General features: G+C 37.4%; 1 protein-coding gene across 5 annotated transcripts in view; it reads right to left on the reverse strand.

Moving 5' to 3' along the window:
• acaca (acetyl-CoA carboxylase alpha) overlaps window positions 1–23339 on the reverse strand; it is a 212370-nt gene that overhangs the window by 88119 nt on the left and 100912 nt on the right. For all 5 annotated transcript variants that reach the window (XM_002939656.5, XM_012957825.3, XM_012957826.3 and 2 more), the window contains 6 exons: window positions 21901–21942; window positions 20791–21006; window positions 20353–20508; window positions 12517–12720; window positions 7733–7888; window positions 6708–6854 (listed from right to left, as the gene is read on the reverse strand). In XM_002939656.5, coding sequence (XP_002939702.3) covers window positions 6708–6854; window positions 7733–7888; window positions 12517–12720; window positions 20353–20508; window positions 20791–21006; window positions 21901–21942 — 921 coding nt within the window. The remainder of the gene's footprint in view (window positions 1–6707; window positions 6855–7732; window positions 7889–12516; window positions 12721–20352; window positions 20509–20790; window positions 21007–21900; window positions 21943–23339) is intronic.

Below are 23339 nucleotides of genomic sequence, written 5' to 3' on the forward strand. Positions count from 1 at the left end.
AGTCACAAGTGATCATTTGACTGATCTACTACAGTGTTGTAACTAATAAAAAAATTCATGTATTTTCTTTTAGTAAATAGCGCTTTAAAGATATTTTATAAAATACAATTCCTAGGTAGTTATTAAAAAGATAATTATTAGGCAGTGTGGTGTCTGCAACATCTTTATTTTAAATAGCACATTTCTTAGAAGGATACAGTGTGCAGCTGATACATAAAATTAAAGAAAAATTAATATGTTTTGGCCAAAAGGATTAAATATAGCCTGTGGCTTTTTGCCTCAAGAAAAAGAAGTCCCCTTTTTGATCCTATGAAATAAATTAAGAATATTGAGAAGAGAAATAATAATCATAAAAAGGGAGGTCTTCCAAAAGAAAAATTGTGACATCTAGTGAGAATTTAGAGAAAGGACATGCCACAGATATAAAAAAAAAAAACTATAAATACGGGGAAATATGCATTAACCTCTAATGCTGGCTACGGAAACCATCTGGTGTTAATAAAATATGTAAGCCAATATACAGTAGGTAAGATAAACAGACTATGTAGTATAATAAATACTTTGTTTCATTCAAGCAAAGAACTTGTGCAAATTGTCATGTTATTTCCAACAAGACACTATTATGTTGTATACAGTGTTACTGAATCTAGTGTTACTGTGCCTAAGGCAAACCAATGCACAATAATGATTTGCACTGGTAGTTCGTAGCATGCATCTTGGGATCAATTTAAACCAATTATGTAAGAAGCAAGAAGAAATTGGGACACTGATGACCACCTGCATGTGATTCAGTAGATCAAATCCAAACATTGCATGCTGCACCTGATGCGCCTTTTGTGCCTACTGCTTGTGCCTTGTTTTAGTAGATGGGCCCTTTTGTGCACACCATGCACACACCTTTATATCTATGCATTGATGTGGAAAAAATACTATAGATAAGTTGCTCTCATCAACTCCTACCATACTGTACAGTGTGAAAATATTTTATAACGCTTGCAAATTGCAAAGCAGCCCCACCTTTTCCAGTTAAGTTTTATGGGATCAATAGACAGATATTCTTCAGTTTTAATTCTATGTAGCTTACTTAACCCTATATGTATTTGAAAATGTGTCTATGCCCTGTTCTGATTTTCTGCGTCACCATTTGACCTTCAGGCGTAGCAGCATAACAATACTTGTCTTCAATATTACCAGCTAGTAGGACTTAAAACTTAAAACCTAATTGCCCAAACAAAGAACAAGTCAATGCTCATCTGGATTATATTAAAATGGAGTGGGTCATTGTCATTCCATTCTACAGGCATACTGAGGTCTTTGACATTTTGATAGTTCAGTCTGCCGCAAATAAAAACAAATAAGGTGAAAGATAAAGTAGGAGTTGTCTTTTATATGCAGATTCTAGGAATAGTTGAAAGTACTGAGTATGTCTAAACAAAAATCAAATGGCCATGTCTGTATAACCATATATTCCAAATTCACCCATTTAAGGCTGATGCCACACCAGGCGTAGGGCTGATTTTTTCGGCAAGCGGAAAGACGCTTGCCGAAAAAATCAGCCCTACGCCTGGTGTGGCATCAGCCTTAATAGTGACGCATGCCCTTCCAGTATCTTGCTAGCATATTTGAGTGCAGAATCTTTTTTTCACTTTTAAAACTTTTATTAAAGATTTCACAATATATACAGACATACAGTATATTGAAAAGATTGTATTACAACATGGTTTTGTAAAATAAACTGATGTTTGGTAACCAAATTTTGTGTCTTGCATCTCTTTATTGATAAAGTATTTACGGGTAGGCTGGGTTCTTTCCTTTTTAGATCCCAGACCTATCATGTTTCTTGTTACTTTTTAGTATGTAAAGTAGAAACTATTTTGTTTGGTAACATTTGTAACCATTAATTTCAATTATAGATTTGTATCAATAGAAATCTTCCCAGACGGTAGATGTGATTTTGTTTGTTTTGTTTGCTAAAAAAAAAAGCACCAACCATGGATCAGGAGTAAGTTCTGGCTCTGAAGTATCATTATTTATTCTAAAAAATATCTTCCCTTGATAGGGGAGCTTAACCACATATGTAGTTCATCTAAAGGTTTAAAAAAAACCTATTCATTATTTGTTTTATTTTTACAGACACTATAGACACATATCTTCTTCAACAAACATGGCACCCAAAGAGACTATACAGAGAAACAGTAACAGTACAATATAAACCATGCTAAATATAAAAGTAAATGTTACTGAAAGTAAGAGGGGGCAAAGCTTTCATATGCCACATACTTACAAAACATATTTACCAAATGCAGGGCACTTGTGCTGTGTTCTCAATGGTCACAGGTCTCTGAACTTTAGAGCGCAGAGAACTTCTTCTGTCCCATTAGTACAGCGCTGCTTGTTAGGAATAAGGGGGTGGGTGGGTATACAGGATGCTCAAGTTTGTTTTCTAAAGTAAGCGTATTGGCTTTTCAATTGTCTAATTGTTGCACAGTTCATTTACAGTAATGCTATTTTTACGTTTTTAAACAAACTACGGCATAAAAGTATACTGCTGCTTGATTGAAATCTAGATGAATTATATTTCTGGGAAAATAAAGTAGAAACATGCCATTAAATAAACAGTAGTATTTGCATCTTTCAAGGCTGGGTGGCATGTACTAATGGGCCAGCAACTGTCAATTGCCTCTGTTTGTGCCTCTTGTACTGACTTCAAGAGCTGCAATTGACAGAAATTGACAGAAAACTGGTTGCTCACAAATGGGCCATGAACGTGTGTGTCACATTGTCAAACACAAGCATGACCCAAATACATTCCTTACTTGTGTGTCATTCATGAAAGTGAAAGCCCTGCGCTTATCAGCTGCTTAACAGTTTGTATTCTAAGAAAATGTACAGCTTAACATTTGGTTATACAGTTGTCTAGTTTGGAATTTACTTTTTGCTAGGGTTTACTTATCCTATTAATTAGGCTACTTGAAAGTCAGAGAAGATAGATAGAAGAAGAATAAATAATACGATAAGCAATAGAAATGAAATAGAAATTAAAATAAAACTTAATAGTGACCTGCACCTTTGAAGTAATTTCATAAATAACCATTCCCTAGCTTTAATTCAGGCAAAATTACACACTACTGTATTTTTCTCTGTTTTGATGGTGTTTTCAGAATATGCCCAGTGCAAAAATGAAAGAAGAAAGAGTAAATGTAAAAGCATTAAACTAACATGCCACAGCAACATTTTTTAGTTATTTGTGACCTATTTCTACCAAAACATATGCCACACTATAGTAAAAAGATTAGTTTATTTACATCATTGTTTTAGTTATAAAAGCATGATTATAAAATACAATCTTAAATACTTTACTTGTGACTTGACACCAAACCAGCTTGCCAAGGTGACAAATTGCTTAGGCAGTGCATTGCGTTTTGGCTTGGCATGATAGCATGATTTGATGAATAGCTATATGTACAAAGCTTCTGAATGGATTCACAGATATGATACACTGGTTATTTAATTAATACCCCCTTTTTCTTACAATTTGTTATGTTATTATGTCTTATACTTGGTATAAATGTTTTAATTAAGAAAATGACCTTGCCCAAGTGTGTTCCATGACTACCAAGATCACAACTTGCAAACCCAAATGAGGTCACAAGCTACTGACTGAGCAGTACTGGTTTGGCCAGCTTGGGAAAATATTTATATGCAGAATTCCACAGTTAACATTTTTTTACTGGAACATTGCAGCAAGCTGTCATTTAAAAAAAAAAAAAATCAAACTGTAGTTTTGTTTAGTTCATTTTCAGCTATTCAATCCATAACCCTGCGAAAGTCAAATGCCAAATAGATTCTTATTGTATGAATTTCATTTCCATGTCTTACTCAAGGGTACTCTACATAATTACAAGTTTACTCATTTAAAAATATTTTAAACAATGTAAATTTCTGTAAGCCTCAAGAGAAGGCACAATCATAACAGTCAATAAAGCTAGCCTTAGGGGCTGATTTACTTACCCACGAACGGGTCGAATGGAGTCCGATTGCGTTTTTTTCGTAATGATCGGTACTTTGCGATTTTTTCGTATGTTTTGCGATTTTTTCGGATTCTTTACGAATTTTTCGGATCCAATACGATTTTTGCGTAAAAACGCGAGTTTTCCTATCCATTACGAAAGTTGCGTAAAAAGTTGCGCATTTTGCGTAGCGTTAAAACTTACGCGAAAAGTTGCGCATTTTTCGTAGCGTTAAGTTTTAACGCTACGAAAAATGCGCAACTTTTCGCGTAAGTTTTAACGCTACGAAAAATGCGCAACTTTTTACGCAACTTTCGTAATGGATACGAAAAACTCGCGTTTTTACGCAAAAATCGTATTGGTAACGAAAAATTCGTACAGAATCCGAAAAAATCGCAAAACATACGAAAAAGTCGCAAAATGTTCGTTTTCAAGTCGGAACTTTTCCAATTCGGGTTGGATTCGTGGGTTAGTAAATCAGCCCCTTAGACTTCAATGTTTACTTCCCAAAATTCAGTGTTTAAAGATGTCCCTTGATAAACTATTTTAGTAAGGTAAATTAAACACATGTAAACCTAATTTTGATTTTATTAAATAAATGTAAGAGCATTGACATCTTACAGGATTTGTTTCTCTAAATTTTAATGCTATTCAAAATATATTTATATGATATTTATATCATACACCAATGTCACCATGGGCAAGCTGTTTGCTTGATTGACAGTATTTCTTCTAAGTACTGAAGGGCTTTACCAATAACCTTCAATTTGTTATTTAGCAAACAGAGCTTGTTCTCTGAGCCTGTTACCAATCCTGTACTAATTTTTCAATTGTTTTCCCCAGGGAGACCAAACCAGTGTCGATATTTTTTGAACCAAAAGATGAGCAAAGTTATTGTCTTAAATCAGAGAAAGAAGATGTTTTAAAAAGTTACTATGCCTGTTTCTGTTTTTAAGGAGAAGGAACGTCATTTTGGCATTTTACTGGCAATAGAATTGCCACATAAGTGCAAGCTAGAAGGCTATATTTATTCTGCAAAATGCTTTACCACACCTGAGTAAACAGCCCTAGAAGCTCCCTACGTTTGCTTAAGATTGCAGCTGCCTTTAGCTTTGTCTCCTTAGCTTCCTGCAGCTGGTAGCATAGATCACACATTCTGATGGGATGGGGAGTAAATTCTTACGGGAGGGGGAAGCAGGAGAAGGAAGAGAGGAGAGAGCTACACAGACTGCAGTCCCAGAAATGAAGGATTTTTCTGAGAGAGGAAGTCTGATACTGAAGTACATGTGTACACAAAAAAAAGACTAGGCATCCTGTGTTTCTTTTGATCGAGGACTTGATCAAGTGCTTATAGCTGTATTTACATCGACCTTTCTGATAAAGCTTACTGAGTTTTTAACCTTTCCTTCTCCTTTAATCTGCTTTTATTACTTTGCCATCCAAGTAATGTTAAGCCTATATTTTTTTATATTCAGATTAATTTAAGAACAAAGTTAAACAAATTTACTTTGTAGAAAATTCCTCTAGCACAAATATTAGATACATTTTGTCCAGGTCGATAACACATAAGAAGGGTTGCTAAAGGCATTATTAGGCTTTCGGATCTATTGACTATAATTTTGCTTGAATTTTTCAAGTATTTTTCTTGAAATTCCTCTCTTAATTAAGAGCATTGGCACATGGGCTATTTGGAATGCCTTAAATTGCTACTAGACATACATTGACTCCCACTGAAAAGTAGTACATAAAATAGCCTGTACACCACACTACTAGAGTTTTTAAGGTGTTGTCAGCATTTTTTCATAAACAGACACTTTATACAGTACAAATATTTATTTTGCCTTCTGTACCTCTAAAGACTAGAAATATTTTTTTTACAATTCTCCTTCAAAATGTTGTGGATGTATTCCATGTAAAATCCATTTTACCCAGCTGACATGGATTTTTCCAAATCTGGCATAAAGCAGCCAGTCTTAAATTTCCTGACCAAAAACACAGGAAACAGCATCAAAAATACAAAAATGTAAACTATGTTCTGGTATTAGTGGTGCTATCCTACTCTCCAGTTATTCTATTAAGATAAATGTTTTACAATAAATACAAATTAACAGATTAAAACTGATGACGATTTTATGAGCACTTCTATAAGTAGAGTATATCTCTGGTATCTGCCATTTAAAAGTTGAAAGCACTGCTGAAAAACAAACTAAAAAGTTTAGTAGTGGATACCAATAAATAGTTGACAAAAGAATATATTTTAACATATAAAGAGACAGAAAACATTCTGCTGTGCCTCTAGATTAAAATGACTTTTTCCTAGAGGTGTTTGGAAATCATACCCCTGCTCATCTTAAACACAATAGTTTTCATACAGTAAGAAGAACTGTACTGAAACTATTAGTAAATGGAAGTTGACCAATTACCTGCGAGAGACTGATGACTAGAGGGGGTCATTATTTTATGTGCGGGGCAGGGTGTAATTGCATTTGTAAAATGTAGAGGCAGTCTTCCATATTGTTAGATGATTATACTGTACTGTATCTGATTTTTACCTAATCAGATACAGTTTACCTAATACTGTACTTTATTTGTATACAGAAAAAAGAGGTTTCAACATTTTTTAAATCCTGAAACAAAGACATTCATCAGAATTAGGAATATATACTGCTGTCTATGTGGCAATAAAAACATAAATACCTCATTTCCACCAGGAAGCCTATTCATATGTACTAACTGCCCTTGGTCATCCAGTACCAGTTCTGTATAAGTGAGAACATCTGAAGGCAAAGGGCTCTTGGGCAGAAATGCATGAGCTTCCATAGATTCCCATAGTTTAATAAGTGCCTGAGAAGAAAGAGGTCAGGTGTTACTGGCAGGTGATAAAGTATCACAGTGCTGCAGGCTGCCAATTCATGGGTGAGATGGAAGAGCCAACAAATACCAAAAATACACATAGCAATATTATGTACATCCTAACAAAGGTTCTTAGTGACATCATCAGTAATTATCATCAATGTTTTTAACTCATTAAAGATTGTCTATTACGAGCCTGCTTTTTACAAAGCATTTTAGACCTCTTACTGCACCAAAAATTCACCTAAATTTTGTTTCTTGACTGCCAAAACTTAGGTGGTATAAAATAATGTGTTATTTTTAGCTTAGTCTACTAAAATAAAATTATAACATTTATACACACCTTTATAAATTAGCCAATTATCTCTGTGATTATTTGTGCAACTGTAAGACATTAATTCATGTGTAAGGACTAGAACAGAAATATATTACACAGTTTTATAAATATGCTAAAATGAGTTCTAATATCCTTATTTTGTATCAGAAGGTATACTCTTCTTGCACCTCCGCAATAAACTTTTAAAGGGTTTTTCCCTTGTTTGTAGCCCTGAGTGCCATTTGCATTTTTTGTGGTTATACTCTTCTTTATACACACCCCTGTTAAGACACATTCATTACACCAGCATACAGTCATTCAGCAAAAGAACACTAAACAGTATAATTTGTATCCAGTAATACTTCTTAAAGCTTGCATTACCCTAACTACTTGTTATATAAACAAGAAGCAAGTAGAGTACATATTCTCCCAGGGAATATAAGAATCAGTCAGGTCAAATGGAATGTATATCAGAACAGGAATTTGTTTACACACACACTGGTTCTATATAAATAAAAGACTGTGATTAATTAGAAAGATGGAAATGTATTACCTGTCGAAACATTTCTGGAATATCATAAACATAGGTTGTTCCCAAAGACTGTGCCTGAAACCTTTTGGACTGCAATAGATCTTTTGTCACATAAGGAGTATTAATTAGCATGCCATGAAGTGGACCTTGTTTGTCACCATACGCTTGGAACATGATCTGTTGAAAAACAAATGTAAATATAAATTATCAGTAACTTCACTAAACAAATTCTAGTAATATAAGATAAAACCCCATATCACACACTATGTTGAGCACAGTTTAGATTGTGGCATAAGTCAATAACATCAAAATACAATTAGCATGTTATGAAATTACAAATTAAGTTGTAGTTGGTTTAGAGAATAAGCTTTACATTTTCTATGCCATTCTTCTGCACCTGACTGATGAAGGGCCAGACAAAATATTAACATATCCTCATTTATGCTTTAATTTAAAAGTGTACTTGAATGTCATTTGGCTTATATTTTGACCATTACTGCATGGCAGCCACACCTCCAATACTCACAATGACTCTTGACCTTTGCCATATAAGAAATTAACTTGAAAGATAGCTACAGGAGTCTGGGTCAATAATAACAAATTATCCATTTGGATGTCATTTTCCAGATATAGGAAAACTATAACAAACAGCCTTAGGCATTGTGATTGCAGGTTGATGACTCAACCGGATTTGTGTCTTGGAAATAGCTAAGTGGAGATTTGCTGCAGGAGGGAAAGATCCATATTCATGGTCATCAGAGACTCAAAAAGAATGTTTCTGATAATCAAAACCTAATTTGGGGTAAATAGGCTTCAGAAGGCATACTACTGATGGAAAGCATATCAGGCAAAGAAACTATTACAAGGCAGCCACTTGGTTTTAGAAATGAAAGCCTGAGGCATCAAGTACACTTTAATTAAAAACAAGTCATCACTAAGTGCTTACTTTCAAAACATATTTAAAGAAGCCTTAAAAAAGATCCCTGGCCTCTAAACTAAAAAATAATTCATTATATTTGTGTATGTTTTTCTCATCAGGATGTTTTTACTCTGACCTCAACAAGGAAGCAAAGAAAAAGGAAGTCTTATATCAGTTTAGCAAATCAATCATTTAGAAGCAAAGGACAGTAAATGTAGCAGTCATCAGCAATACAGAATTCATTTGTATTTTTATATAATATCAGAAGTGTTATGTTGCTTGAATGGAGTGGATTGTAAAGAGTGTTAAATAAAAAAATATAAATGTCCATGTCTCCTTACTGAAGGAGAAGGAATGTAAAGAACAGTACAGTGGCTAACCTTTTACCTAAGACCACTACACCTCTTCTTTAAAACTGTGGTGTCTTGGGTACATGAACAATCAGTATGGCTTTCTCCTAGTACTTTAATATACATTTGTGCATAATGTACACCTCCCTAGCCCAAGCCACCACAAGAAAGATGGTGCCACCTCTCTCCATAGGCCTGGGGGAAAAGATTTGCAACCTCCAGTATTTTTTACTTTGCTTATTCTTTAATTCTTTTACCGACTATCCTTATTATCCACTTATTATAGAGACTTAAAGTGACAGTGTACCATTTTTATATGTAGGCTTTAAATACATTTTAAAACATTCTGCTGCACTATTGACCAAAGCCGTCTGCAATACTGCCTGCTCAGGAATCATACACATCATGCAGGTTCAAACGTATTAAACATCCATACATTTTCTAACTGACAAATAAGTTTTGCTTGTAATAAAACACATAATCAGTTCTAGACTGTAGCAGTTTCTAAAGATTCCCATTTGCTTCTGTTTTTTCCATTTTATAAATGTAAACTCAGAATCCTTTAGCTCCACCACAATACATTTTTTATGTATCTCACACAAGACACTATAAAAATTTTGAACCCCATTATATTCCATTTTAATTACTACACATTACTAACAAGCTGGTATTTCTATTGTTGAACTGTATAAGCTCAAAGTTATTGTTATTATTACGTAATGCAGCATGTAGACTTCTCTTTCTTACTAGTGAAAATCCCGGCACTTACATACTTACATTATGAAGACTCCATATACATTATATCTAATCTCCTGGCTCCAAATAATATGTTCCTATCTATTTCTGCTACTATGTTAACAACCCTTATTGGCACTTACTGTATAGTTTTTTGTTTTTATTTGTTTTTTTGCTGAACTTATTCACGATTCGTATTTTTTGCACCAAAATACGTTTTCTTTATGGAAAAACATGATTTTTTTCAAGATTTGTTATGCATCACAAACACAACAAATCGGAAAGCAAAAATACAGCATCTAAAAGCTGTCGAGCTAATGTAGAAGTCAATGGCAGGTGTCCTTTTTACAAATGGAAGATCTTCCTTTGTTTTGTGGTTTTAAGGTTAAGTTTTTGGGTTTTTTGGACACTTGCATTTGTGTAAAAATATGAAAAAGACAAGATTTTCCTGTTTTTTTCACATCTTTTTTCATTTTTGCTTTTGCAATTTGGATCTTTTAATACATTACTAGACATTCATGGTTTTAGAGAAAATTAGTTTAGTCATAGTTTCAAAAACCTCTAAAACCATGAAAAAAGTTTGAAATAGTGGAAGCAATTATTCTGCATAATTCTCTAGATTGTCCCAACAATATGCAGTTAGTAGCAAAACTGTGTTCTGCCAGAAGAAGGGAACTGTAGCTTGCACCTTCCATTCTGAAAGTAATTTTAAGTATTAATATGTCTTGAGTCTTAGTGCCAGCTGAAGTCTGGGATAATTTAACTTGTCTGGGACTTTTTGTGCAATCTGAAAACAAATAGCAGTGGAAGTGCCAGACATGACCCAGAACTTAGGAAGGAAAAATAAAGAAAAAAAAGGTTTTATTTAGACAAACAAGAAAAACAAAATATTGCAGCTTGTTATAGCATCACAAAAAAGCCTGTCAGAATTCTCACTATTCTTTGACAAAGTCTGTTTATCTGTTTTGGATGAAAAGTGCATACAACAGTGCAGCAGCAGTAGCCACAGTTGGCTAAGTAATTCACACCTCAGGCAGATATACTTTGGGCTGTGAAACAGATGGTGAGGAAAGTACTAGATTTAGGCAGCAAACATAGAGTAAGTCCACAGAAACTGTAAAAAAATATATTTGTTGCAGCCCAAAAAAATAATGTGCGCAGAAAATAGCTGGGGAAAGAGGGAAAAACGCATAACTTTTTTTCCATGATTGCTTTTTTTAATCCTCAATCACTAGCCTATTTAAGAAAAAAAATTGAGACAATATTCATAGTCGTGTTTCTATAAAAACTCTCCAGCTTTTACTTGCTGTGTTTCTCTGGTGACTTTTTTCGTGGTAAATGGCAACTATTCAAGATTTTAGAAAATATTCTTGAGTACATTTGTGTTCATATTTTATCATTACATTTGTCTTGATTTGAAACTCGAATCTTGATAAATCAGCCCTTTATTGTTCTGTGCTTATTATTTCTACTACATCAAGAGTACTTCTACTACATGAAGCATCAAGTATCTTTATTCAGTTTAGGACACCACACGCATAGTGGAAAATGAGGAAGACCAAAGAACAACTATAAAAAAAAAAAAATGTACTGACAAAAAACTCAAATTAAAAATGTCCATGGCTACAGAATTTGCTATAACTCTTTATTGATGTGATTTTTATTTAGACCCTCTCCTATGCATGTTCCATTCAAATCACTGCATGGTTGCTAAGGTAATTCGCAGCTTTGCAAACAGATAGCTGCTGAAATTCCAAACTGGAGATCTGCTTAACAAAAAGCTTAAAGGAGAAGGAAAGGCTAATAAAGAGTTCATCTCAAGCTGCAGGCATACCTTCAGTTCACTCAATAGTGCCCTTAAGTCTCCCTCATAGGAAAAAAAAACGCTCTGTAAAGAAAGTTCCCATAATGCCTCGCTCCTGCACCAAAACCGGTGTACATGCTCAGTGTGTAAGACTATGGGGAAGCTTCCCGCTGATTGACACAGAGCCACATTCCCAAGGGGGAAGGGGGGAGCAGGAGAGGGGAGAGGAGAGAGAGCTGCGTGTCTCTGGCACAGGAAAACAAAGAGACAACATATCCTGTTTCTTTTGACAGAGAACTCAGTGCAGCGTTTCTGTGAGTGCTTATGGCTGTATTTACATAGACCTTTCTGATAAAGCTTACTTAGTTTTTACCTTTTCTTCTTCTTTAATTATTAAAAAACCACAAAAATTAAAAAAAGGAGACCAATTGCAAATTATCTCATGCAGGGAATATATAACAATTTCCATCACTGCACTCACATGACATCTGAATCTAGGAAGTGTTTTATTGACAAAGATGACATTTCATTCACAACTTTGGAGAAGGCTGCAACTTTGTCAATAAATCAATTTATGAATTACATCCCAAATCCTGTGAGTGTGGCTCTTCACTTGCTTCACTTTATGATAGTTATGCTATATGTTGATTCAATTATTCAATAAATGCTAAAGGAATGCCAATTCAAATATCTGTCCTTTACTCTCAACTTATTAGGCCTACTGGGTGTGTGTCTGTGAGGGAGGGGAGTGGTTGGGGGAGGTATGTAGCTGTTCCTGGACAAAGAAAAGCGCCACCTTGTTTGGGTATGGCTGCAGAAAATCACAAAAAGAAAGTTGGTTAAAGTTTGTTTTTACTTATATTATTATGCCCTATTGTGAACTTCCACAAAGCAAGGGGATGCTTTATAACTATAATTCCATTTGTTTCTTGTTCACATGGTAAAACAAAAAAGGTCTTAATCTTTTATGGGTTTTAAGAATATGAATTCTACTCACTTGAGCAGTCCTTGAGTCAGTCACCTCTTTGTAAAGACTGATGTCCAAGTAGTAGCCAGATTCATTGGTTAAAAAGAGTCGTATTGGTATCTGCTTCCCTGTGGGTGTCAGGCGGATATTAATCTTCAGTTCAGCTTGTAAGACACGGAGTTTCCACAAACGACTTCCATAGCGCATCACCATACTACGAACAGACTCTTCAATCTACCAACATGGAAAGCAAATATTACTCTACACTAATCTTTACACAATTAAGAACAGTCTGTAAACATATGTATATTTTATGACTTCAGATTTAGCTATACATAGTGGCCAGAATACAGTTAACTATTCACTTTTTACTGTACTTTTTATATTAAATAACAAAGGCCGATAACATTAAAAAGATACAACATTCAAAATTCAAGGACTAGGAAACATATTAAAGAGTAAAGAAAATTGTCTCCAATTATAGTAACAAGAAGCCCCTGTTCTCGTTTGTCAATTTAAACCCAGACTAGGATTAGATGCAAAAAGAGGATTTGTGCTACTCACCGATAAAGCCTTTTCTCAGAGTCCCGTCACGGCAGCACAGGCACCAGTGGGTTAATGCACTCTTTCCTTTAGGAGGCAGGATAGAAAAAGAAAAAAAGGCAAGGTCCTGTCCCCCTGTTTCCCCTCCCTCATCCCTGCATTAACCCCACCTCCAGTAGTTCCGGCTAGCACAGCTGAAGATAAAGATATAGGGGTGGGACTCCCTGTGCTGCCTAGGGACAAAAACTGTGGGTGCTCTAACATGGCAACTGAGGTAAAGTGGTAATTACATCACTGCTGATTGAAGAACTTTTTGGGCGAAAGAGGCTTCCGCAGAGGAAAACACATGGAACTTGTAAAACTTCGTGAAGGTGTGTATTGAAGACCACGTGGCTGCTATAAATATCTGCTCTGAAGATGCTGTGTTGGCCATGGCCCAAGAGGTGCTGAGGGCTCTGGTAGTGTGCGCAGAGGTCTAGAATGGGATAGGTAGACCCTTGTTATGGTAGGTTGAGGTGATCAGACTCTTGATCCAGCGAGCAATGGATGTTTTGGAAGCTTTATCGCCCTTGCGCTGGGGACCATACAAGACAAAAAATGAATTTGACTTGCAGATGTCGTCCTATAAATGTAGAACTTCAGGGCTCTTACCACATCCAAGTTGTGGAGAAGTCGTTCTTGTGGGGATGATGGTTTGGGGCAGAGTGTAGGTAGAACAATCTCCTGATTAAGGTGAAAGGCTGAGGTAACACCTTAGGTAGAAAAGTGGGGAGAGTCCGGAGTACCACTTTATCCTTATGGAAGATACAGTAAGGAGGTCTATGGGATAAGGCTCCCAATTCTGACACTCTTCTGGCTGAAGCAATTGCTATCAAGAAAGCTACCATCCAGGTTAGGAGCTTCAGATCTATCGTAGCTAACTGTTCGAATGGGGGGTTCTGCAGAGCCCGGAGAACTAGGTTCAAATCCCATGGGGGGGAGTGGGTTTTTGTAGGGGGGCTTAATGCGTGTTGCTGCTTGAAGGAATGTCCTGACGTCTGGGTGCATCGCGAGCTGGTGCTGAAAAAGTAGTGAGAGGGCGGAAACTTGTACCTTTAAGGAGTTAACTCCTAGACCCTTGTCCAAGCCGTCCTGAAGGAAGTTCAGTAATTTGGGGATGTGGACGTATTGCGCTGAGCATTTCGTGAGGAAAGTATTCCAGATCCGGTGATAGACAGCTACGGTTACAGGTTTACGGGCTTTCATGAGTGTGGATGTCACCTTGGTGGAGAAGCCCTTCCATGACCAGATGGCGGTCTCAATAGCCATGCCGTGAGTGCTAAGTTTTCCAGCCCAGGGTGGAGGAACTCGCCCTGGTGCAGGAGGTCTGGTCTCAGAGGAAGCCTCCACGGTGGTGTTATTGCTAGTGTTTGGAGGTCGGAGAACCACGGCCGTCATGGCCAGTATGGGGTGAGGACAATGGCTGTCGTCTGGAACTGAAGTCTGCGGATGACTGGGTGGATCATGGGTATGGGGGGGAAAATGTACACCAAGTTGAAATGCCACGTGGTGGTCATTGCGTCTATCGCGAATGCTCGTGGATCTTGGTATCTGTTGCAATAGCGGGGGACCTGATGATTGAATCGGGACACCTGTGGTGTCCCCCAGAGTTGCGCAATCTGTCGGAACACGTCTTTATGTAGTGACCATTCTCCGTGGTCTATGAAGTTGTATCATGTACCCCGAAGAAACGAGTTGATGAACCCACTTGTCTGTTGCCATACCTCCCTGAAGAGTAAGAGGCGGCCCCCTACTGCCTCTGAACTCTCAGGGGTGGCTTGTCCTTCATGACTCTTGAGATTTGTCTGAGGTTCCCTTAAAGGGGCGCCTCTGTGTGTTCCAAGTTGGCTTCCTGTTGGGTAGGTAGCCCTTAGTGGGTCCTGAATATGTGTTCTGCAGTCTCGAGCCTTGGGGGGGAGTGTCTCGTATAGTTTGTGGGACGAAAGGACCATTTAGGTTGTGCACTGCCTGGGCGTGTCTTCTTATCTTGTGGGAGAAAATTACTTTTTCCTCCTGTGATCTTATTGATGATTAGTGAGTCTAACTCGGGTCCAAATAGTGAAGCCCCCGTAAACGGAAGGGCTACCAGTTTTTTCTTAGAGGCCGGATCTGCGTTCCAAGTTTTCATCCAGAGGGCCCGTCTGGCTCCGATTGCCATGGCCGATCTCTTGGCTAGCAGCTGTAGAGTGTCCATGGAGGAATCACAGAGAAAATGCACTGCGTTGAGGATTTTGGATAACTGGCCATGCATGTCGAAGGTATCATCTGTAACCGCAGTGATGGCTTCCTCAAGCCACAAAACCGATGTTCGTGATACACAAGCTGTGGCTACTGTAGGTTTAAAGTTTGTGTTAACCGAGGAAAAGAGATTCTTGAGTAAGCCCTCAGCTTTTCTGTCCATGGGGTCTCTAAAGGACGTTCCGTCTTCCAGGGGAATGGTGTAATCTAGCTACTGGAGCATCCACCTTTGGGATACTGTCCCACAAGTCCTTGTGTGATTGGTCAGTGGGATACAGGGTGTCAAGCCTCTTATCCTTAGAAAGTCTCCGATCTGGAGTTTTTCACTCTTTCTTAATGAGCTCTTGTACCGTGTCATGTACAGGGAAGTGTTTTTGGTGTTTTGGAGTGGAGCCAAAGAGCTTGTCTAAGGTCCTTTGTTCTTTAACTTCTTCTTGTATGCCTAGCGTCTGGAACATGTCTGTTAGTAAAACGTTAACGGCTTCTGATCTATGCGATGATTCAGCTGAGTGTGTTATTGGGTCTGTGCAGTCAGAATCGCTGAATGCTGGGTTTTCCTCATCCGAGGTATAGCCCTCTGTTTCTGGTTGTGTAGGCTCGGTCACGATAGTGGTGGCTGGGCCCCGTGTGCCTGACTTGTCTGATGAGGTAACTTGGTGCGGGAGCTGCATTGTGGAAATTTTCTCTAGGGAAGAGGAAATGCCTAGTAACGTGGTTTGAAAAGGTCTAAACCAATCAGGGATCTCAACTGGATTTTCTGTATGCTGTGGAGAGAGTCTGCTCTTTTTGCTCTCTTGATTCTTCTCCTTGGGCCTAGTGCGCTTGTTTTGCCACTTGCCCGTTCCCTGAGCTGGGTCTGTGGGCCTTGGTGGGTCTGCTATGTCTGGTCTAGGAGAGTTGCCTAGCTCAGAAGCCATGTTAGGCTAAGTGAAGTGCAGTAATACCCAGGTAGGAAAAGCAGAAAAAAAAAACCAGAGTGGGGAAGAAAGGGCTGGGCCTGCCGTACCTGTGGCGTCTGAGAAAATTGCCTTAAATCGCCTTTGCAGTACTCTCCCGCACATTTAGGAGCCCCCCCCGGGAGTTCCCGTACGTGCCTGCTCCCTCCGTGAGACAAAAAGCTGCCAGGGGAAGTGCGCGATCCGCTGGTGACCGGGACTTCCGGTTGGCGCGTCTGTGTGCGTAAAGAAAATGGCGCCGCATTTGAAAACTGCACAGACTGACTGTGGGGGGAAAGGCTGGCCGTTGTGTACAAGCGCAGATCACCAGTTAACCCGCCAATGGACCCTTTGGTAGCGACATGGCTTGCCTTTTTTGCTGCTGGGATTGGGAGGCCTAGGCAGCGCTACCGCATACCTCTAAGGCCGGGTCCCCAGGTAGGAGGGCCGGGAGCAGCGCTGAAGCATGCCCTTTTCGGTTCCCCCTTTTTTGAGCCTGGCAGCGCTGAAGCATGCCGTATGAGCTCATTTGTGTGTCTCCTTAGGCAGCGTAGTAGCTTGCCTAGTGGGAGTCCTCAGGAGCAGGAAGAAAAAAATAATAAAAGTGATAGAATAAAGTTATAAAAGTAATAAAGGTAATAAAAGTGATAACCTGATCAAAAATAAATAAATAAAATAAAGTGAAGTGAAGGGAGCAGAGCTCCCAGGCTTCCTGCCTCCTGGGAGCAGGATAGCAAAAAACTACTGGAGGTGGGGTTAATGCAGGGATGAGGGAGGGGAAACAGGGGGACAGGACCTAGCCTTTTTTTCTTTTGCTATCCTGCCTCCTAAAGGGAAGAGCGCATTAACCCACTGGTGCCTGTGCTGCCTAGGGACGACAGAGAAATTAAAATTATTTGAAGTATATTTGCATCAAACTCTTACATACACATACAGTATTTTAGTACCCAATTTGCCTCTGTTGTGTAATCAGGATTATTGGCATTGTCTGATGTTGGGAGATGTTATTGTCAGTTTATATTATTTTTAACATCCTATACTAATGAAAAACATTTTACAGCACATGAATGCACTATGAATACTGACATCATACCCCACCTGAAATAAGGTAATGGGAAAAGTGGGGTATTTGAGTTTCCCTTTAAAAGACACCAATGACAAGTTACAGCTTTGGTTGACACACAAGGACTTTCCCCAAAACACAGAATTATCTCACCATGCTGCTCAAAATGTTCCACCACTGAGAGCACACTTACACTGTTAGCATCATCTTAAAGTGGAAAGAGCACAGGCCATCGCAGTTCTTTGCTGCAAATGACTATTTTTTAACAAGACATGTTTTAGGCCACAAGAGACCCTTTCTCAAATACATTTACATACAGTCATGTTAACACGTAACAGTCAGTGATGGGGGAAAAGAATGTACAAGCCATACTTCCATTTGCTAAATTGACCCTTAGCTTAACAATAGTTTGGGGAGGAGATTAGAGCATTAAATGAATAGTTCAGTGTAAAAATGAAACTGGGTAAATAGATAGACTGCACAAAAAAATGTTTGTAATATAGTTAGACAAAAATGTAATCTATAAAGGCTGAAGCGGGCAGATGTCTAGCATAATGGCCAGAACACTACTTCCTGCTTTCAGCTCCCTAAGCTGTTATCAGTCAGCAACCAATCAGTGACTTGAGGGGGGGCCATATGGAACATAACTGTTCAGTTAGTTTGCATTTGAATCCAATCTACTTGCTCACAAACTAACTGAACAGTTATATCCCAGGTGCCCCCTAAAGTCACTGCCTAACAAAGATGTTACTGACTAACTAAGAAGTAGAGCTGAAAGCAGGAAGTTGAGTTCTTGCTATTATGTTAGACATCTGCTCACTCCAGCCTTTGAACATTACGATTTTGCCTAACTGTATTGCAAATATTTTTTGTTTTGCGCAGTCTGTTTTACCCAGTTTCATTTTTACACTAAAATGTTCCTTTAAGTTGTTTAAACTTGTTTTAAACTTTAAATTGAACATGCATCAATTTTGTTAAGAGCGCACTCCAATCCAGTTTTCTGGTGCTCTGAAAGGAACACAACATTGATTCACACACTTTGAAAGAAAAAAACAGCAGCACTACAGGTATGGGATCAGTTATCTGATCATGCCCTTTTCGGTTCCCCCTTTTTTGAGCCTGGCAGCGCTGAAGCATGCCGTATGAGCTCATTTGTGTGTCTCCTTAGGCAGCGTAGTAGCTTGCCTAGTGGGAGTCCTCAGGAGCAGGAAGAAAAAAATAATAAAAGTGATAGAATAAAGTTATAAAAGTAATAAAGGTAATAAAAGTGATAACCTGATCAAAAATAAATAAATAAAATAAAGTGAAGTGAAGGGAGCAGAGCTCCCAGGCTTCCTGCCTCCTGGGAGCAGGATAGCAAAAAACTACTGGAGGTGGGGTTAATGCAGGGATGAGGGAGGGGAAACAGGGGGACAGGACCTAGCCTTTTTTTCTTTTGCTATCCTGCCTCCTAAAGGGAAGAGCGCATTAACCCACTGGTGCCTGTGCTGCCTAGGGACGACAGAGAAATTAAAATTATTTGAAGTATATTTGCATCAAACTCTTACATACACATACAGTATTTTAGTACCCAATTTGCCTCTGTTGTGTAATCAGGATTATTGGCATTGTCTGATGTTGGGAGATGTTATTGTCAGTTTATATTATTTTTAACATCCTATACTAATGAAAAACATTTTACAGCACATGAATGCACTATGAATACTGACATCATACCCCACCTGAAATAAGGTAATGGGAAAAGTGGGGTATTTGAGTTTCCCTTTAAAAGACACCAATGACAAGTTACAGCTTTGGTTGACACACAAGGACTTTCCCCAAAACACAGAATTATCTCACCACGCTGCTCAAAATGTTCCACCACTGAGAGCACACTTACACTGTTAGCATCATCTTAAAGTGGAAAGAGCACAGGCCATCGCAGTTCTTTGCTGCAAATGACTATTTTTTAACAAGACATGTTTTAGGCCACAAGAGACCCTTTCTCAAATACATTTACATACAGTCATGTTAACACGTAACAGTCAGTGATGGGGGAAAAGAATGTACAAGCCATACTTCCATTTGCTAAATTGACCCTTAGCTTAACAATAGTTTGGGGAGGAGATTAGAGCATTAAATGAATAGTTCAGTGTAAAAATGAAACTGGGTAAATAGATAGACTGCACAAAAAAATGTTTGTAATATAGTTAGACAAAAATGTAATCTATAAAGGCTGAAGCGGGCAGATGTCTAGCATAATGGCCAGAACACTACTTCCTGCTTTCAGCTCCCTAAGCTGTTATCAGTCAGCAACCAATCAGTGACTTGAGGGGGGGCCATATGGAACATAACTGTTCAGTTAGTTTGCATTTGAATCCAATCTACTTGCTCACAAACTAACTGAACAGTTATATCCCAGGTGCCCCCTAAAGTCACTGCCTAACTAAGATGTTACTGACTAACTAAGAAGTAGAGCTGAAAGCAGGAAGTTGAGTTCTTGCTATTATGTTAGACATCTGCTCACTCCAGCCTTTGAACATTACGATTTTGCCTAACTGTATTGCAAATATTTTTTGTTTTGCGCAGTCTGTTTTACCCAGTTTCATTTTTACACTAAAATGTTCCTTTAAGTTGTTTAAACTTGTTTTAAACTTTAAATTGAACATGCATCAATTTTGTTAAGAGCGCACTCCAATCCAGTTTTCTGGTGCTCTGAAAGGAACACAACATTGATTCACACACTTTGAAAGAAAAAAACAGCAGCACTACAGGTATGGGATCAGTTATCTGGAAACTTTTTACCCAGAAAGCTCAGAACTACGGGAAGGCCATCTCCCATAGAGTCCATTTTAACCAATAAGTCTAATTTTTAAATGAGATTTTTGTTTCCTCTGCAATAATAAAATGGTACCTTGTACTTGATGTTAACTAAGCTGCATGAATCCATTCAGATATGGTTTTCGCTGTTTGTGAAAAATAAAACCTTCTGCAACAGGATCACTAAGTCAATTGGCTATTGTAAAGCAGATTTTATTTTTTATTCTTGAAAAAATATCAATGTCATACCTTTGAGGGGTCCATAATAACAGTAGGTACAAAGTTAAGAAAGATGTGATTGCAGTCAGTGCGTACATTAGTGTTATTAAAAGCCACCTCCAGCTCATCCATTGCTTCAAGAAGCAATCTCTCCCCTTCATTCTGCAGGTACTCAAATGAGGCTTCCTGTAAAACATCATAGAATCTAGTTATATTCTGTTTCAGATTTTCATTTTGAGGGTACCATGTTCTTCAGTATACACTGCATTTATGCCTTTCATGCCTTCTTATAACAAGGTCACCACTATTGAAAAATATTTAAGGTCCTGGCAAAATCTTCCCAAACTTTACAACTGTCATTTGTACTTAATGACTAAATTCTAAGGACTATGGCTATTTGTTCATCAATAAGCAAGTGTTGATGTAACACATAAGACTTGTAGAGATGAAAAAAAAAAATATTTATACCTTTGTAACCAAGTCAGAGTGCCTGATGATAGCCCGGACAAAGAAACGGTAATCAGTTACTTCAGTGCCTACTTCAACCTTTGCGGCTCCCAGATACAAATGCATTTTGTGATTTGCACATGGTATTGCTGTCAGATCGAAATTCCGCATTCGATTCAGCTCCAGTTGAAAGGCAAGAGCAGGTTCCAAATGCCTGTAGATTCTGTCTTCTTCAAACTTAGAAAAAAAACATATGACATGAAAAAAGCTGCAACCAATCCAAAACCTGTTTTCATGTTTCATAATTAAGACAATAAGCCTTACTATATAACTATATAACATAAAAAAAAATACAAAATGGAATAAAGAATTCACTTTCTTTATTAACAAAGGTTAAAACTGAAGATACTAGCTCTATAAAAAAAAAAATATGAGACAATGACATGAAAAAAGCTGAAACCAATCAAAAACTTGTTTTCATGTTTCATAATGCAGACAATAAGACAGACATTGAAAATAATCTCCTTACTATCTAACTATATAACATAAAAAATACAAAATGGAAGAAAGAATTCACTTTCTTTATTAACAAAGATTAAAACTGAAGATACCAGCTCTATATAACTTTTGGAAAAATGTTTAAAGCACTGTAATTGTAGATGCACCCATATTCTGGTCAATCCTCCATGATATCTGACCAGCCAAATGTATAGATACAATACAAGTGCCTTACATGCCCATAGTCTCCTTTCATTATTTTGTTTGTTGAGGCGGCCATATTTAATAAGTATGGTCAAAACTAAATTTAACCAAACCATGGCAGGTATAGCCTGCTTCACTTCACTTCAACCTTAATTAAGGGTCCATTCTTTTGAGCCTAAATTTAGAAATGCCTTCTTTTAAAAATGATGGCTCTGTAATGATAGGAAATGTGATTACCTCTGTATCAAAGGGTCAAATGGCAAAGAGATTAGAGCACACCATTCTATATATAGTTATGCTAAAAGCCTGTGATGTTTATTTTTTTCTTAGTTCTTAAATGGTTGTGAGCTTTGCTTCAATTCTAAAATCCATATCAACTAATTAGATACTTGCTTTCATTATTTTAATGGAATTTCACCTTCAACGTACCTTATTTCTTGCACGGAAAGTAAAAAACTTGGGAAATTCTCTCTGAAAAAAAAAACATTGAAAAAAGACAGCATAATTTCTTAAATGTTTCCTATCCACCATCAATTTGCAATCCTGAGTATAGGACCTTACTTGGTTGTGCTTACTTTATTGTTATTTTAGGTGTTTGTTTTTATTTTGATGCTGAAAAAGTAACACTTTCCCCTTTAAAATTATAATTTTGCATCAAAAAAAGCTTTTACACCATAATCATAATGCTGATTCATACAAAATAAACGGCACAAGAAAACTCCAGTATGGATGAGCCCTTAACATTAAGAAGAGCTTTTCATATAATAGATGGATGACATTCTCCTTCAGGCTACAAGGAGTCATTACAGCAGATTCACGTTATATCTTTAATGAAGTTATTTTAAAGGAATAACACTGATGCTATGGGCAAATATCACAATTTGAAAACATCTAATTGTGTTTCAACAATAACAAGAAAAAGAATGCAAATTGTGCTCCTGCTGCGATCAAATCAGCCAACCATCATCAAGAAGATCAAAACAATTTACTTAAATTAGCCAATCAAGGTATCCCGCATATCAGAGAATGTGGAAACCAGAGACAAAAATCATCATAGCTGATTATTATACTAATAATCATGTTAAAAACCTAATGAGATGAGAAAATTGGAAGTTAGCTGGAGCAGGGCTCCACCACCTATACATGCTGGGAACTAATTATGCAGACTGTAATTAAAACAAAAAGAAACCCAAAGTCCTTAGAAAAGTTTATTAGCAGGTCTGAATACATGGTAGTTTTATTTTCAAGACTGGTGATTTTCAATTATTGCATATGGGTGGATATCATGCTGATGTAAGATTTTTTTTAAAATAATTAATATGGGAGGAAACCATAGCAATATAATAGAATAGAGACAACTTTATTTCATAAGCATTCTATCAACTGAGGGTTGCTTTATATAACAGTAATAACTTAACTTTAAAATCCTGCTTGTTTTATGCAATGATGCACACAGAGGGCCCCTGACTTAGAGAACACATATTTTCATTGAATGAGAGATGAAAGAACATTAAGATGCACTATATGCATACAGATTTTTGGTTAATCTTATTCTGATCTGTTCAACTGTCTAGCATGTGGCTCCTCCGAACAAACATTTGGCACTTTTGGATTTACCATACCATATGTGATCAAAAAATGTGCCAACTGGTGGGAAAGTTTAGCAGAATGATCATGAGTGAGACAAACATCTGTGTGTCACACATGCAAAAGTTGAAAAGACTTAAAAACGATTCAGTTCAGCATTTTATTTAATTGACTATGAAATCACAAAGCTAAATGTTTCAGATGCAGTCCTTTAATCGGGAAATATACCTCCAAAATTTACAGACTTAAGGGGTTATTTGAAAACACAGCAAAAAATGTTA

This window comes from Xenopus tropicalis, chromosome 2 (assembly GCF_000004195.4).
Source record: "Xenopus tropicalis strain Nigerian chromosome 2, UCB_Xtro_10.0, whole genome shotgun sequence".
Classification (NCBI taxonomy): Eukaryota; Metazoa; Chordata; class Amphibia; order Anura; family Pipidae; genus Xenopus; species Xenopus tropicalis.